This window comes from Mustela erminea, chromosome 10 (genome assembly GCF_009829155.1).
Source record: "Mustela erminea isolate mMusErm1 chromosome 10, mMusErm1.Pri, whole genome shotgun sequence".
Lineage (NCBI taxonomy): Eukaryota > Metazoa > Chordata > Mammalia > Carnivora > Mustelidae > Mustela > Mustela erminea.
In genome coordinates this window covers 29,147,044-29,162,346 of record NC_045623.1, presented here as the reverse complement: position 1 = coordinate 29,162,346, position 15,303 = coordinate 29,147,044, and the positions used below count along the sequence as shown (strand labels likewise).

The 15,303-nt window shown below is 39.9% G+C and overlaps 1 protein-coding gene across 5 annotated transcripts in view; it reads left to right on the top strand.

Moving 5' to 3' along the window:
* TLCD4 (TLC domain containing 4) overlaps positions 1–15,303 on the top strand; it is a 102,849-nt gene that overhangs the window by 44,879 nt on the left and 42,667 nt on the right. For 4 of the 5 annotated variants that reach the window (XM_032303143.1, XM_032303142.1, XM_032303141.1 and 1 more), the window contains one exon: positions 14,995–15,160. In XM_032303143.1, coding sequence (XP_032159034.1) covers positions 15,006–15,160 — 155 coding nt within the window. In that variant the 5' untranslated portion in view covers positions 14,995–15,005. Of the gene's footprint in view, positions 1–14,308; positions 14,333–14,994; positions 15,161–15,303 lie in introns of those variants that run through there. The other variant, XM_032303144.1, reaches the window with a different exon arrangement.

Here is a 15,303-nt window from a genome sequence, read left to right as displayed (position 1 = left end):
CAACAGAGCAGTGGGGAGAACTGGGGAAGGTGGCCTTTTCCCACTGTCATTCCCTTGCAGCCCCACTTCTTGTTAGGCTTTGTCAAAACAAATCCCGCATCAGAGAGTCAGTGTAAAATGAAATATAAAAATAAGACAAAAAACTTAAAAAGTTGACACAACATAGATTAACTGTATTAGATTTCATTTTATTTATTTTGAAGTTAGTAGCCAGAACATGTAAAAAGTTTAAGTAAACATAAGCTAGGAAAATAAGAATAAACGTTTTATTAAAATCCTAATTAAAAATACCTGTAATAGAAGAAAAACCTGATCAAGTGCTCTGGGAAACCAGGAGAGAAATTATTTCTTGAAAGAGCAAGACTTCTCAGGGAGAGCCTAAGAAGCCGGGATAACCCTCCCTCCTCTCCCCCACTTGCTGTGCCAGAATATCTTGGTGGGGATTCTGAGCGGTATGGAAAAAATATCAGTCCCCACCCCCCCCCCCCCCCCCCCCCCCCCCCCCGACTGTAAAAGGGAAGACTACAGAATCTTCTTGGCTGGTTGGAATAAGAATATATACAGAGAAAGTATTATGTACATGTTTGAGGGGCAGGGAGAATCTCTGGGATATGAAAATTAAAAAAACACTGGATGAGAGGGACCAGAGAAAGATCTAGAAGACATTTAGCATAGGATGTAAGGAGACAGATAAAAGGGAAATCTTGTCCTAAAGGGATCCTGTAGCAATAGTTCTCTGAGCTGTGTAGCAAGATGGGGCCACCCCACGGTTGCTGAATGGGTTCCCCAAACAACACTAGCTGGGGAACAGAATTTCGGCCTCCCTCCTTTTCATACATGCCGTGATTGTAATTATTACATAGGATGGTGGGGAAAATAAAGGCCAGTTAGAAATGGATGAATATATAACCTTAAATATTTTATTTTTTGCTATCATTAAAATGATTTATAATTCAAAAAATTATTTCAAAGAGGTGTCATTGCATTGCCAGCGTGTGTAACAGAATCAAAGAGTGTCTCTGCAATTTGAATTCTGTTATATGCTCTTGAAAGAAAAAGGATTGAAGGAATGGGAAAAATATAAGGGATACCCTTATTCAAAGTTTAGTATCTTAAGTGACAGGGAGGAACCATAGAGAAATCTTTGCTATCACCATGAGCAGTTCCTTATTAGACCTTAAGTGACATCATATCTGTGAGAAAGGGAGTATGATTTAATCATACGAATGTAGGGTTCCTTAGCCTCTTCTGGTTTAGTGTCCATTTTCTTCCATTGCGTCTGTTTAAAAAGCAGTACCATGAATATTGGAGGATTTATGGAAGTTAGGTTAACTTTTATGCAGCTGGCTTCCCGTAGACTTTTACACTAGTGCTGCTAATGGTTCTTGAACATGATGCACAGAAAGCGAAGAGAGGTGGAATGTTTTTTGCGCATAATTTTCCTAACTTTTTTCATATAGATCTCAATATAGAATTGAAATAATAGTAATGACAATAAAACCCCAAAACTGTAACTGTAGTTAGTTGAGAGCTTTATAGGTATTTGAAAAGATGGTTAATGGTTTTTATATGAATAAAAGAAAAGAGTGGGTAGTGTGATAGTTATTCTTTACTGGGGAGGATGGTTTATTGTCTCTGGTTAATTATGTTTTACGAGCATTTGGACAGATAATTGAAGTGTACCACCCATATGAAAATGCAAACAAAACCCAGAATGAGGGCACCTGGGTGGCTTAGTTGGTTAAGCGTCTGCCTTCAGCTCAGGTCATGATCCCAGAGTCCTGGGATTGAGGCCCACGTTGGGTTCCCGGCTCACTGGGGAGCCTGCTTCTTCCTCTCCCTCTGGCGCATGCGCACACACTGCCCCTTTCTCCTCTCTCTCTTTCTGGCTCTCTCTCAAATAAATACCTAAAATCTTAAAAAAACAAAAACAAAAAAATTTCAGCACCTAGAATGATTGGGTAAGGTGTAGGTATGACTTTTTTTGATAGGGTTTTGGTTTGTTTGGTTTGGTAAATGCCTTCTGCTGTCATGTGTTCATTTATAAATAGCTCTCAGTTTGCAAATAGAGACTTCTAAAGTACTTTAACATGTTAGGCCTACTGATGTAGCTAAATCAATAAATAAGTACTTACGTATTTGATAAGAGTGAAAATACAGTGCAGATTGTAATTATTATGAAACCTTTGAACACATACCATTTATTATAAGGCGTTCGGGATGGAGAAGCCATATATGCTACTGCTAAGGTCTAAATGTTTATGTGTCCCCCCCACCGCCCCTGCCAGCAAATTCTTACGTTGAAATCCTTACCTCCAGAGGTGGTGGTAGCAACAAGTGGGGCCTTTGGAAAGTGAGGAGGTCTTGAGGTTGCAGCCCTCATAAATGGGGTTAGTGCTCTTATAACAGACCCCACTGAGCTGTCTTGCCCCTTCTGCCATGTGAAATCTATGGCCTGGAAGTGGGTCCTCACCAAACCCTGCTGGTGCCCCGATCTCAGACTTCAGAACCGTGGGCAACAATAAGTTTCTGATGTTTATAAGCCATCCAGTCTGTGGTACTTTGTTAGAGCAATACAAATGGACTAAAACACATATTCAGTGTTAGTTCATCTTGTAATATTGGTCAGGACTCTTTGCTGTGGCCATTGAGGTGAGGATCCTTTAGAAGTAAATATGTTTTCATGCTGTAATACAAGAGTTGTCAATTTAGAATATTCTTTTTCCAATATTCTGACCATACTGCAAAATGAAAGACCTGCTGCTGATGAGATACCAGCAGAATGGAAAGCCCATGTAAGGATATGAATGCCTGTTATTATCATTTTATTTAATAGACATGTACTGAGCACATGCTGTGTAGCAGGCCTGTGTTAGGTATGGGTATGGAGGGGGAAAGTGTCCATGTTTCCCACCTTTACGAGTCTCACATTTCACTGGGGGAAGGAGACATTCATTTAAATTGCAGCTTTAACTGACAAAGACAAATACCATATGATCTCACTCATGTGGAGTCTAAAGAAACCAGATTAATAAAAAAGCAAACAAAAAGCCAAATCAGACCTATAAATACAGAGAACAAACTGAGGGTTGCCAGAGGAGGGGGGGTGGGGGTGGGCAAAATGGGTGAGCGGGAGTGGGAGACACAGGCTTCCAGTTACAAAATGAGTAAGTCACAGAGATGAAGAGCACAGCGTAGGGAATACAGTCAGTGGACTGTAATAGTGTTGTCTGGTGACAGATGGGAGCTCCGTTTGTAGTGGGCATAGCATAACATACAGACTTGTTGGATTACTGTGTTCTGCCCCTAAAACTAATACAATGTTGCGTGTCAGTATACTTAAAAAATTTTTTTAAAATAAATTGCAGCTATAAAGGGGAGGAACTTGGCACTCTGAGAGCAGATAAGGGCGTACCTTATCTGGTGCCCAAGCCTGGAGAAGGCCTCTCTGAGAAAGTGAGGGTTGATCTAGAGCTGAATAAGTATGAGAGTTAACCTGGGAGTGGGGGGCAGGGTGGGAGGTGAGGGATAGGTTCTCCAAAGGCCTTGTGAAGGCCTGGAACATGGCACCTGTAAGGAACAGAAAGGTTACATAAGCTGGAGTTTAGCAAGTGAGGGCAAGTGCCAGTTGAGGCTGGAGAAAGTAGGATCCTCATAAGAACTCTTGGAAACCACTGAAGGTTTTAAGTTGTGGGTAAGTGAGGAGGTGACATAATCAGAAGCAGCTTTTCGTGAAGATTTCCATGGAGTCCTCCAGTCTGTTTACAGATAGCCTTCTGGTTTGCTGACAGTCCAGAAAAGTGATGGTCATAAGCTAGAGAAAAATGGATGCTTTAAAAAGTAGGATTTCCACCGTAGGACTCAGTGGATTGGATTATGGCACATAGTAGGAATGTACAGAAAACAAGTTATTAAAGGATGTCTTCTAGGTTCTGGCTGTGAAATGTGGATGTACAATGCTATCATTCAGTGAGATGAAGAACCTAGAAGTTTTGGGGTCAAGTCATGAGCTTGGTTTGAGGTGCCTTTGAAATTGTCGTACTGACAAGTAGGCAGTTGGCTGTGTACATCAGGAGCTTAGAGGAGAGATCTGGGATGGACAGTTAAACGTGGTATTTTTCTGCATGTAAGTGGTTACTGATGTCACAGGTATAGGTGAAATCACATAGGAAACAAGTAGAGAGCAGAGGGTCTGGTATTGAGCCTTAGGGAATTCTGTTACTTGGTGGCTGGAGAGAGGATGAAGCAAGGTGTTAGGGAAGCACAGGAAAGGAAGTATTACAGGGAGAAAGTGGTCAGTAATGTGAGTTCAGGTAACATGAAGGCCACATGTAGGCATCCTTGTTGACCTTAGTAATAGCTATTTCAGGGGGTGTAATGAAGGTAGGGACAAGAACGGAGTGGGCTAAAGATCAAGAGAGATGAGAAATGATGATCGTATGGATACACCTTTCTAGAACTTTGTCCTTAAAGGGAATGGGGGAAAGGGAAGAGAGGGCAAGAGTGAAAACTGTTGGGTTAAAGAAGAGCTGGTGGATTTGTTGATTTTTGTTTCTACTGAAAACTTGAGCCTGTTTAAAAGCCAACAGAAAGATCTAGTTGCAGAGAATAAAGGATCTTGGGGAGCAGAAGATTCCCAGGGCAACCAGAAAGGTTGGATCCCAAGTGCACTTGTTGGAGAAGTTGGCCTGAGGTGGAAGGACAGATGGGTGAAGATGCAGGTAATTTGTGTGGTCGATAGTGTGATCCCATTTTCATATATTGGCTTCTGTAATTTTGTGAGGTCGGATGGGGGGTTATCTGTTGAGAATGGGGGTGGATGGTTAGAGGTTTGAAACCTGGGGATGACTTGGAAAATGAGTGGTGGCGTGTGAGAGGAGCAGCTGGGGCAGTGAGGTGGGAGTGCCGTGCCCTGTTGAGGGCCCTCTGATCCCTCTGCCCTTTCTCACTCACCAGCCCCAATCCCTTCCAGTGTGTGGCACTTCCCAACAGTGCTCTGATTGTTTAGGGCTCATTGCTGAGTAAATAGTTGAGCAGTTCTGGGGTTGGAGTTTTGCCAGCTCTTGGCAGTGGAAAGGGAATGTAGGGTGTTAGTAAGAGTGTTACTGAAATGATGGGCTCAAGGATCTAAGCTGATTAAAGAGGGAAGTAAAACACAGGAAAGGGCTAGCAGGTTGGGACAGAGCCAAGAAGTCAGTGGACTCGAAAATACTGTAATACTGAGCACACTTGAAGGGAAGGTCAGCAGGGGACTACTTGGGATGTTACTGTCAAGGCAGAAAATGGTGAGTATGGGACAGTAAAGGTCCATGAGTGGTTGAGGTGGCATGGAAGAGGTGCTATTTCCCATGAAGGAAAGAGGGACTGGGTTGTTAAGGAAACCTGTACCTTCAGCAGAGTCATTCAGCAGAAGTCATTCAGGATGGTATCAGTGCTTGAAGATACTAGTGAACGGAGACCAAAGTCTCTGGCTGGGAGGAAACGTCCAGGAGGTTGGAACACAATACCAGTGAGGAGAGGGAGAGGCGGTATAACTAAGTAGCAGGACCAAAGTTTGCTGGATGTTTACTGGGGGGCAGGGGACTGGAGGAGCAGGGCCTGAAGGAGAGTGTGAGGAACCAAGAGGACATAGGGCCACCTCCTGACTCCAAAGTGTGGGAGACCGGGCAGCCACGACCTGAGATGGCTGCAGGGAAGGGAGGTGGTCCTCAGAGCATACAGGAGAGGCAAAGGATAGAGATATGTTTCCTGGGCATGGAGCAGCAGCCCCTGGGGGATTACTAGAAAGGATTTGGGAGGTGCACAGAATAAAGGGCTGGGTCAGGTGGCTGCTGGGAAAGAACTTAAGAGCGTGACAGAGATAGTCATGTGGTAGAGGATGGATTTCTGCAGTGGGGTCCACTTGCATGTGTGTGTTGCATAATGTAAACAGGGATGAGTTAGGGTCCTTAGTGGCTAGATAGTGGTCTTACTGCCCTCGGCTGGAGTGGTGACAGACCCAGCAATTGCATGCCTTCTTGCCACTGGGGACAGATGATGGTGGAAGCAGAAACTTAATGTGCACCACATGCCAAGTACTATTCTAAGTGTCCAACAAACATGTGGTTTATGCCCCATGACAGCCATGCCAAGTTACTACTGTTACCACCATTTTTCAGGGAACTGAGGTTCAGGTACGGCTCATTTAGTAATCCGTCCCAGGTCACACAGCAAGTGTGGGAGGAGGTTTAGTGTCAAGCCTGTAACCAAGTCTATGTACACTCTGCCGAGTTAACATGTACTTATTATTTTCCTACATAAGTAATTTTGATTTTTTAAAAACCTGAATGATAGACTGTTGAGAAGCTTATGTAGTGTTGAATGCAAAATTGGCTTTTTAGATACCAAAGATCAGTTCAGTCCTAGAATCCCAGAATCTTATCTTTGAGAGTGCTCTCAGAGACCCGGGTCCACCCCATTGAGGTCCCTTTACCACTTCATGATGGATGCTTGGGCACTTCTAAATTATTAGAAGGTTCTTCCTTAAATTAAGCTGAACTCTTCCCTCCCTGTAATTTTTGCCCACTTGTGCCATTTTGAATAATGCAGAATAAGTTCCCTCTTTCACTTTTCCACACCACAATGAAGATGTTTAAAGAATGCTCTTGAGTCCTTTCTAAGTAATCTTGTTCCCAATGGTATGTGATTAATTCAGAGTAAAGTAAGACTGATAAGTATCTTGATCCAAAGGCATGCTTTTATGCTGACTATAAATGAGCCTGAAGTTTTGTTTTGTTTTTTGTTATTCGTATCTTCATTACTTTATTATCTCTCATCGGTTTGTGTAACTTAAAATTCTCAGGCTTCCCATGTGTGTGTGTGTGTGTTGGGGGGTGGTATATAGCTATTACATCAAATCCTGTACTTAGGTATTGCCTTTAAAACATTTATTCCTAGTATACTTTTTCTTTCTGATTGGGACTATTTCAGCTTATGAAGACAATTCTGAAACCTGATTCTGTTAACCCATTATATTATATTTCCTGGCTCTGTGTTAGATGCAGATTGAGTACCATGTGAATATTTGTAAAAAATGTTGCTAATAACAGACCAAAAAGAGAGAATCTTATAGGATAGCAGAAGGTATTTCTCAGGTCTGTTTCAGAATACTGATCTGCGTGCTGCTTCTAGTTTTTCAGCTGGTTCCGGATTTACCTAATTTTGTTTTCCAGCCACGTTTGTTTATATTATTCATAAGGCTGTCATGAGGAACTTCCAGAACTTTCCTGGAATTAAGTTATCCTCCATTTGCTGATCTTTAATCCGCCAGGATTTGGCAGTCAGTTAATTATGGGAATAAAGGATAGGAAGGGGACTAGAGTGACTGAACTCTTCTAGACTGGAAGGTGGGGGAAGTGTGGTGGATGATAGTATCGTTCTCCGAGATACAGAACCCTGGCAGAAGGACTGGTCTGGGATTAAATTTGGCTCAGATCATACAGAGTCTATGGGGCCTCCAGGATGCCCATATGGAGCCATCCGGAGGGAAGGTGACCATCCAGGACTGGTAGGCTGGGGGATGTTTGGTTGCACACAGCTGAAGCCATGTTGAAGGTGTGGGGCATATACCTAGGCAGAGTTTATAGTGTGCAAAGAAGAGGTTCTGTGTTGGGGCAGGGGAGGTAGTAGACATTGCAACACTGAGGGAGTTCATGCTCGACAGCCTCCATTTTTTGGTGAAATAATAAACTATATCTTTTGTAAGAGAGAGAGAACTGGAGATTTGAGACCAGTGAGTGTGTGGAATTAGTGTGGGAAACAGGAAAGGGAGCTCAGGAAAGATGGGAAGAGGAATCCTAAGCACGAAGAATTCTTCCCAGCTTTCCCCTTCCTTGCTGCCCTTAAGGACAACCCCAGAAGACCTTTCCCTCTTCATGTTAATGTTTTTACTGCTAACCACTATGCAGTGGTTCATGTTGTATCAGAATGGAAGAGAGTGAGGTTGTCCATGTGTCTGGAGATGGCATTGGCAATTCTGACACACTCCTTGGGGAAGCCCTTGTATTACAAGGGAATAATGAACATGGGAAATGAGAGTTACCTTTGTTTTCCCAAGTCAGTAGTTCTAGACTCCGCTGGTGGAACGGAGTCTTATACTTCAGCATTAAAGGGTTTGGGGATTTTTGGTTACTCCCATTTGTATCAAGAAAATCCCAAATATGTATCCCCTCTTAAGAGTTAGGACTGAGGGAGAAGATGGCCAGGACATTCAACATGTCATTATTTCATAAATAAATTATGTCATACTATAAAGTTACCTGATAGTTTCCAACCACATTAAAACATTGGAGAAGTTCTGTGTTTTCCTGATCCACATAATGACTAGCTTATTATCTCTGTCTGAGACTATATGTAGAGATCACCACTGTAAACTGATTTACTGGGATATTTTTGGAGTCTGGATACTAATAAAATAATAATTAACATTAAAAAAAAGGGTTTGGGGATTTTAATAGAAGAGAAGATGCCCTGTTGGTTTATATTGAATACCCTCGATATCTCCTCACTGTTCATGGGTCCTCTCTGCAGGGTAGTTACTATGCTGAAAGCAGGGAATATCCCCTTAGCACCATGAGCTTGGCACTCTGTGTGGTGGTTATCGGTTTCTTTGCTTCCCCACTGGCCTATAAGCATGTTCCCCATTTAGTATTCTGAGTTCTGGCCCAGGGCTGGTCTGGTGGACACGTGACAGATGTCGGATGAACTGTCGGCTGAAGTGAAGGCAGAGTCAGCCTGGCTACGCTGTTTCCCATGGCCCTGCCTCTGAGAGTCCTGCTGGAGAAAGGCTGTTACAAGCTAATGGTGGAGAGGTGTACTTCAGACCTTTTTATGTTTTTCTTCTAGGAAAACTGCTTGAATTAAAGTCTTTGGAAACTGTCTTGGGAGAAAACATTCAAGTATCATTTGTATTCAGGAGGCCTCTGGAAGAGTTTCTTGGGTGTGAATCAAGATGGGCTAATGACATTGTAAAGTTCATGTCTAGACACTCCCTTGTAAATTGCCACAGAAGTATTTCCCACTTTTGTTCTGGCTATTCCTTCCTAGGGTAGTATCCCAGCCACATGTAGAGGTACATGACCCAGGTCGAATACTTTCCTATTTTTACTGTGTGTTCTTCTACATAATAGTCACCTAACTCTCCAAGATTCTTAATCTATGTCAGGAATGAGAATTGTTTGGTTTTATCCATTTCCTCTGCTTCTTGCCTGATTCAGTGAATGAAGACTGGCATTTGCTTTCTACCAGAAGCTTTGTTTTTTTTTTGGGGGGGGGGGAATATATAGAAAAAATTAAAAAAATCATTGGATTTGTCCTTGCGTTGGCATGACTGATGAAGCAAGCAGCTGCTTAATAAGAAGCAAAGCTGGGAGTAGAACAATTTAATTAGCTTCTGTCCGTTGAGCCTTTAATAGAAGCCACAACTCGACTATATGGAGCTCTTTAGTTTTAAATGAAACATTTTTGCAAAGGGAGGCTCAACATGTATTCTAAAGACCCCAGTTAAATGAGAGTCTTTCTGTGAGAAATATAAAATAGTCAGTATAATAAAGACTTAACAAAAACTACCTTTTGAAAGGATGAGGAGTTTTTTTTTCTTCTTCCAAATTGTTATTTATATTCTAGTTAGTTAATATATAGTGTAATACTTATTTCAGGAGTAGAATTTAGTGTTTCATCCCTTCACATAACACCCAGTGGTCTTCACAAGTGCCCTCCTTAATTCCCATCACCCATTTAGTCATTCTCCACTCACCTCCCTCCTTCAACCCAGAGTTTGTTCTCTCTCTCTCTTTTTTTTTCTCTATCTGTAAGAGTCTGTTATGGTGGGGTGGCTGGGTGACTTGGTTAAGCATCTGCCTTCAGCTCAGGTCATGATCTCAGGGTCCTGGGATTGAACTCCACATTGAGCTCTGCATCTCCCTTTCCCTCTGCCCCGCCCCTTGTTTGTGCACCTGTACACACACACTCTCTCTCTCCTCTCTCTCTCTCTCAAATAAATCTTTAAAAAAGGGTTTGTTATGGTTTGCTTCCCTCTCTCTTTTTTTCTGCTTTCCCATATGTTCATCTGCTTTGTTTCCTAAGTTCCATATATGAGTGAATCATATGGTCTTTGTCTTTCTTTAACTGACTTATTTTGCTTAGCATAATACACTCTAGCTCCATCCACATCGTTGCAAATGGCTAGATTTCATTCTTTTCATTCCATTGTGTGTCTGTGTGTGTGTGTCTATACCACCTCTTCTTTATCCATTCATCGGTTGTTGGACATTTGGATGCTTTCCATAATTTGGCTCTTATTGATAATGCTGCATGTGCCCCTTCAAATCAGTATCCATTATATTGTTTGGGTAAAAACTCAGTAGTATAATTGCTGGGTCATAGGGTAGCTCTATTTTTAACTTTTTGAGCAACCTCCATGTGTTTTCCAGAATGGCTGCACCAGCCTGTATTCCCACCAACAGTGTAAGAGGGTTCCCCTTTGTCTGCATCCTCGCCAACATCGGTTGTTTCCTGTGTTGTTAATTTTAGCCCTACTGATAGGGATGAGGTGGTATCTCATCATGGTTTTGATTTCTATTTCCCTGATACCAAGTGATGTTGAGCATCTTTTAATGTGTCTGTTACCCATCTGTGTCATCTTTGGAAAAATGTCTACTCATGTCTTCTGCCCATTTCTTAACTGGATTATTTAGTTCTTTGGCTGTTGAGTTTGATAAGTTCTTTATAGATGTTGGATACTAGCCCTTTATCTGATACATCATTTGCAAGTATCTCCTCCCATTCCATAGACTGCCTTTTAGTTTTGTTGATTGTTTCTTTCACTGTGCAGAAGCTTTTTATCTTGATGCAGTGCCAGTAGTTCATTACTGCTTTTGTTTCCCTTTCCTCTGGCGATGTGTTTAGTAAGAAGTTGCTACTGCCAAATCAAAGAGGTTGCTGCTTGTGTTCTCTTCTGGGATTTTGATGGTTTCCTGTCTCATGTTTAGGTCTCTGGTCCATTTTGAATTTACTTTTGTCTATGATGTAGGAAAGTGGTCCAGTTTTCCCAACACCGTTTGTTGAAGAGACTATCCTTTTTCCATTGGATATGCTTTCCTGCTTCATCAAAGATTAGTTGACCATATAGTTGTTAGGGTACATTTCTGGGTTTTCTATTCTGTTCCATTGATGTATGTGTGTTTTTGTGCCAGTGCCATACTGTCTTTTAAAATTAATTATTTTTTTATTAACATATAACGTATTATTTGTTTCAGGGGTACAGGTCTGTGATTCATCAGTCTCATACAATTCACAGTGCTCACCATAGCATATATCCTCCTCAAACCCCCTCCACTCCAGCAACCCTCAGTTTGTTTCTTGAAATTAAGAGTCTCTTATAGTACTGTACTTTTTAATGACTACAGCTTTGTAATATAACTCGAAGTCCAGAATCGTGATGCCTCCAGCTTTGCTTTTCTTTTTCAGGATTGTTTTGGTTATTCAGGGTCTTCTGTGGTTCCATACAGATTTTAGGATTGCTTGTTCTAGCTCTGTGAAAAATGCTGGTGGTATTTTGATAGGGATTGCATTAAATGGGTAGATTGCCTTGGGTAGTAAAGGCATTTTAATAATGTTTGTTCTTCCACTAGGAATGAGGAATTTCTTAATGGCAACTTATTTGAGTGTTTTTTTGTTAATGTACTGGTTAACAGTTCATAAAATGGATAATGTTGTGTAATACCTACTATGTTTTATAATATACCTTTAGCAAACATTAATGAAACAAATGCACATTATAAGGTTGAATTTTAACCTTTTTTTTGTTAATGTACTGGTTAACAGTTCATAAAATGGATAATGTTGTGTAATACCTACTATGTTTTTTTTTAATTTTTTATTTTTTATAAACATATATTTTTATCCCCAGGGGTACAGGTCTGTGAATCACCAGGTTTACACACTTCACAGCACTCACCAAAGCACATACCCTCCCCAATGTCCATAATCCGACCCCCTTCTCCCCAACTCCCTCCCCCCAGCAACCCTCAGTTTGTTTTGTGAGATTAAGAGTCACTTATGGTTTGTCTCCCTCCCAATCCCATCTTGTTTCATTTATTCTTCTCCTACCCACTTAAGCCCCCATGTTGCATCACCACTTCCTCATATCAGGGAGATCATATGATAGTTGTCTTTCTCTGCTTGACTTATTTCGCTAAGCATGATACGCTCTAGTTCCATCCATGTTGTCGCAAATGGCAAGATTTCATTTCTTTTGATGGCTGCATAGTATTCCATTGTGTATATATACCACATCTTCTTGATCCATTCATCTGTTGATGGACATCTAGGTTCTTTCCATAGTTTGGCTATTGTGGACATTGCTGCTATAAACATTCGGGTGCACGTGCCCCTTTGGATCACTACGTTTGTATCTTTAGGGTAAATACCCAATAGTGCAATTGCTGGGTCATAGGGCAGTTCTATTTTCAACATTTTGAGGAAACTCCATGCTGTTTTCCAGAGTGGCTGCACCAGCTTGCATTCCCACCAACAGTGTAGGAGGGTTCCCCTTTCTCCGCATCCTCGCCAGCATCTGTCATTTCCTGACTTGTTGATTTTAGCCATTCTGACTGGTGTGAGGTGATATCTCATTGTGGTTTTGATTTGTATTTCCCTGATGCCGAGTGATATGGAGCACTTTTTCATGTGTCTGTTGGCCATCTGGATGTCTTCTTTGCAGAAATGTCTGTTCATGTCCTCTGCCCATTTCTTGATTGGATTATTTGTTCTTTGGGTGTTGAGTTTGCTAAGTTCTTTATAGATTCTGGACACTAGTCCTTTATCTGATATGTCGTTTGCAAATATCTTCTCCCATTCTGTCAGTTGTCTTTTGATTTTGTTAACTGTTTCCTTTGCTGTGCAAAAGCTTTTGATCTTGATGAAATCCCAGTAGTTCATTTTTGCCCTTGCTTCCCTTGCCTTTGGCGTTGTTCCTAGGAAGATGTTGCTGCGGCTGAGGTCGACCTACTATGTTTTAATATATACCTTTAGCAAACATTAATGAAACAAATGCACACTATAAAGTTGAATTTTAACCAAAGTAAATAAGTAGCTCATGTCCAGCCACCCTCCAGGACTAGCAGAGAACATACAGAACCCTTCAGAGCAAACCATTCTCACATTGAAGATTAAACTCTCTACTCTTTTCTGGTTACTGGTTTCATTTTCTTCATTTATCTGCCCACCTGGCCTCCAGATCCCCATTTGCTTTAATCTTAGAAAAACACTTTCCCTTTTACATTTCACTTAGTGAATTATAATGATATTTAATTTATGTACAAAACTTTTATGTATTATTTGGTTAATATTAAACCTAGGCTAAAAGATCACAAATTAAATTTTTAATACCCTAAAACACATGTTGAATTAAAAAAAAAAGTAAATGAGCAATAAATTTAATGGAATCTCACGGAGAAGAATTATAATATCAATATTTTTACTGAGCACACACACAAGAAAGAAAGAATGGGGAAAGATCTCATTACAGACACATGAGTTCTGTCAGAAGGGGCCCTGTGGGAGCCTGATTCTTATTACAAGGTCCTGGTTGGAGGGGAATGAAGTGGGGTTATTGCTAGTGTAGTCAATGACTTGGTTTTTCTCTAGTGAATTGGCTTCAGTAGGTGACTTTATTTCTTCACATTAGGCAGCTGGAAATATGTATTGATTCATTTCCTTTTCATTTGAGGGTCAGCTGTATCAAAGATGGAGCCATTTCTAGAAATGCTATATTTGCTGGATATGAGCAAATGCTTTAGTGTCTTTCTTTTGGTTTGAATGTTCCTAAGATTTTTAGGATCCAAATAAAGTTCAGTTCAGTGAGCTGGAAAACATATTTTGAATGAGTACATATGCATATTATATATATATGCATATTGCTGTTCTTCTAACTCTACCCTTAAAACCTGAAGCTCTTTTATAAAAATCTTTTATTTTAAAGATAAAAAGCCATGGTGGATTTTTGGTCCAAGGATGTGTGTGATTGCAGAATACTTTTTAAAAGTTAAATACTAATTAAAGCAGCAACAGTGGTATGGTTCTTTTCTAAGATGGTATTCTTCTTCCTAAGATTTTAATTTTGTTTTAAAATGTCATTTGTCTCACTGTACAATTAGTTTTTATAGTGTAATTATTTTTTGTTTTGCTATGTAGTTAATCTTAGTTTTATTATTATTTTTGGCCTAATTGTTTCTTAGAAATTATCTAATGGACTCATTTCATAGATGAGGAAGTTGAAGCATAGAGAAATCAGGTGATTTTTCCTACGTTTAATTAAAAATATTACTAAAAGAATACCTTCAGTTATAGTACTTGAAATGCCCTCTTAATGTTAAACTCCTAAGACTTAGATAATGTTGAAAATCATGCTGTTAAATTTGCCTTCTAAAATTGAAAATAGTGAGATATTTAGGATGATTTTTCCTTGGGAGGGAGACAAACCATAAGTCCCTTTTATTTTAAATATAAATGCAAGATACATGACAAATAGCTAATAAAGACTTAAAAATCCTTTAGTTTCTTTGTATTCTTATATTTGTGCTAAATTAAGATAAATTATTTATTTTTTTATTTCCAGCATAACAGTATTCATTATTTTTGCACCACACCCCGTGCTCCATGCAATCCGTGCCCTCTATAATACTGTTATGCTGGAAATAAAAAAATAAATAAAAAAAAAATGTAGTCTTTGATAAATGTGGTTTTGCATAGTAGTGGGGGAAAAGATGAGATATTCGACAAATGTATGGGCTGGATAGCCATCCTATAAAAAATAAAGTTTGAATTTCCACCTTAAAAAAAAAAAAAAGATAAATTATTAAAAATATAAGCATGTATTCTTAAAATAAAAAAAATTAATTTAGATTTCTTATGAGCAATTTAAAGCAATTGATGCCCATCTTTTCTTCTTAACAGGTTGAAGAAATATGGACACCAACACCAAACTGGTCTTCAACAGTGTTATTACCAGTTTTTTCACCTTTCAGCTTCTTTTCTACTTTATAAGTTTCTGGTTTTCAGCAAAAGTTTCTCCAGGTTTTAATAGTCTCAGCTATGAGAAGAAGATTGAATGGAACTCAAGGTAAAGCATATGAAAATGTAACGGATTTTAAAAAGTTAGTTTAATGAAATAAAATTTTTAAAAGTATTTCCCCGCCCAAAATCTTTCATTTAAGATCTAATAAAGTTGAAGGTCAGTTGTTTGTTTGTTTTTTTTTAATTTGA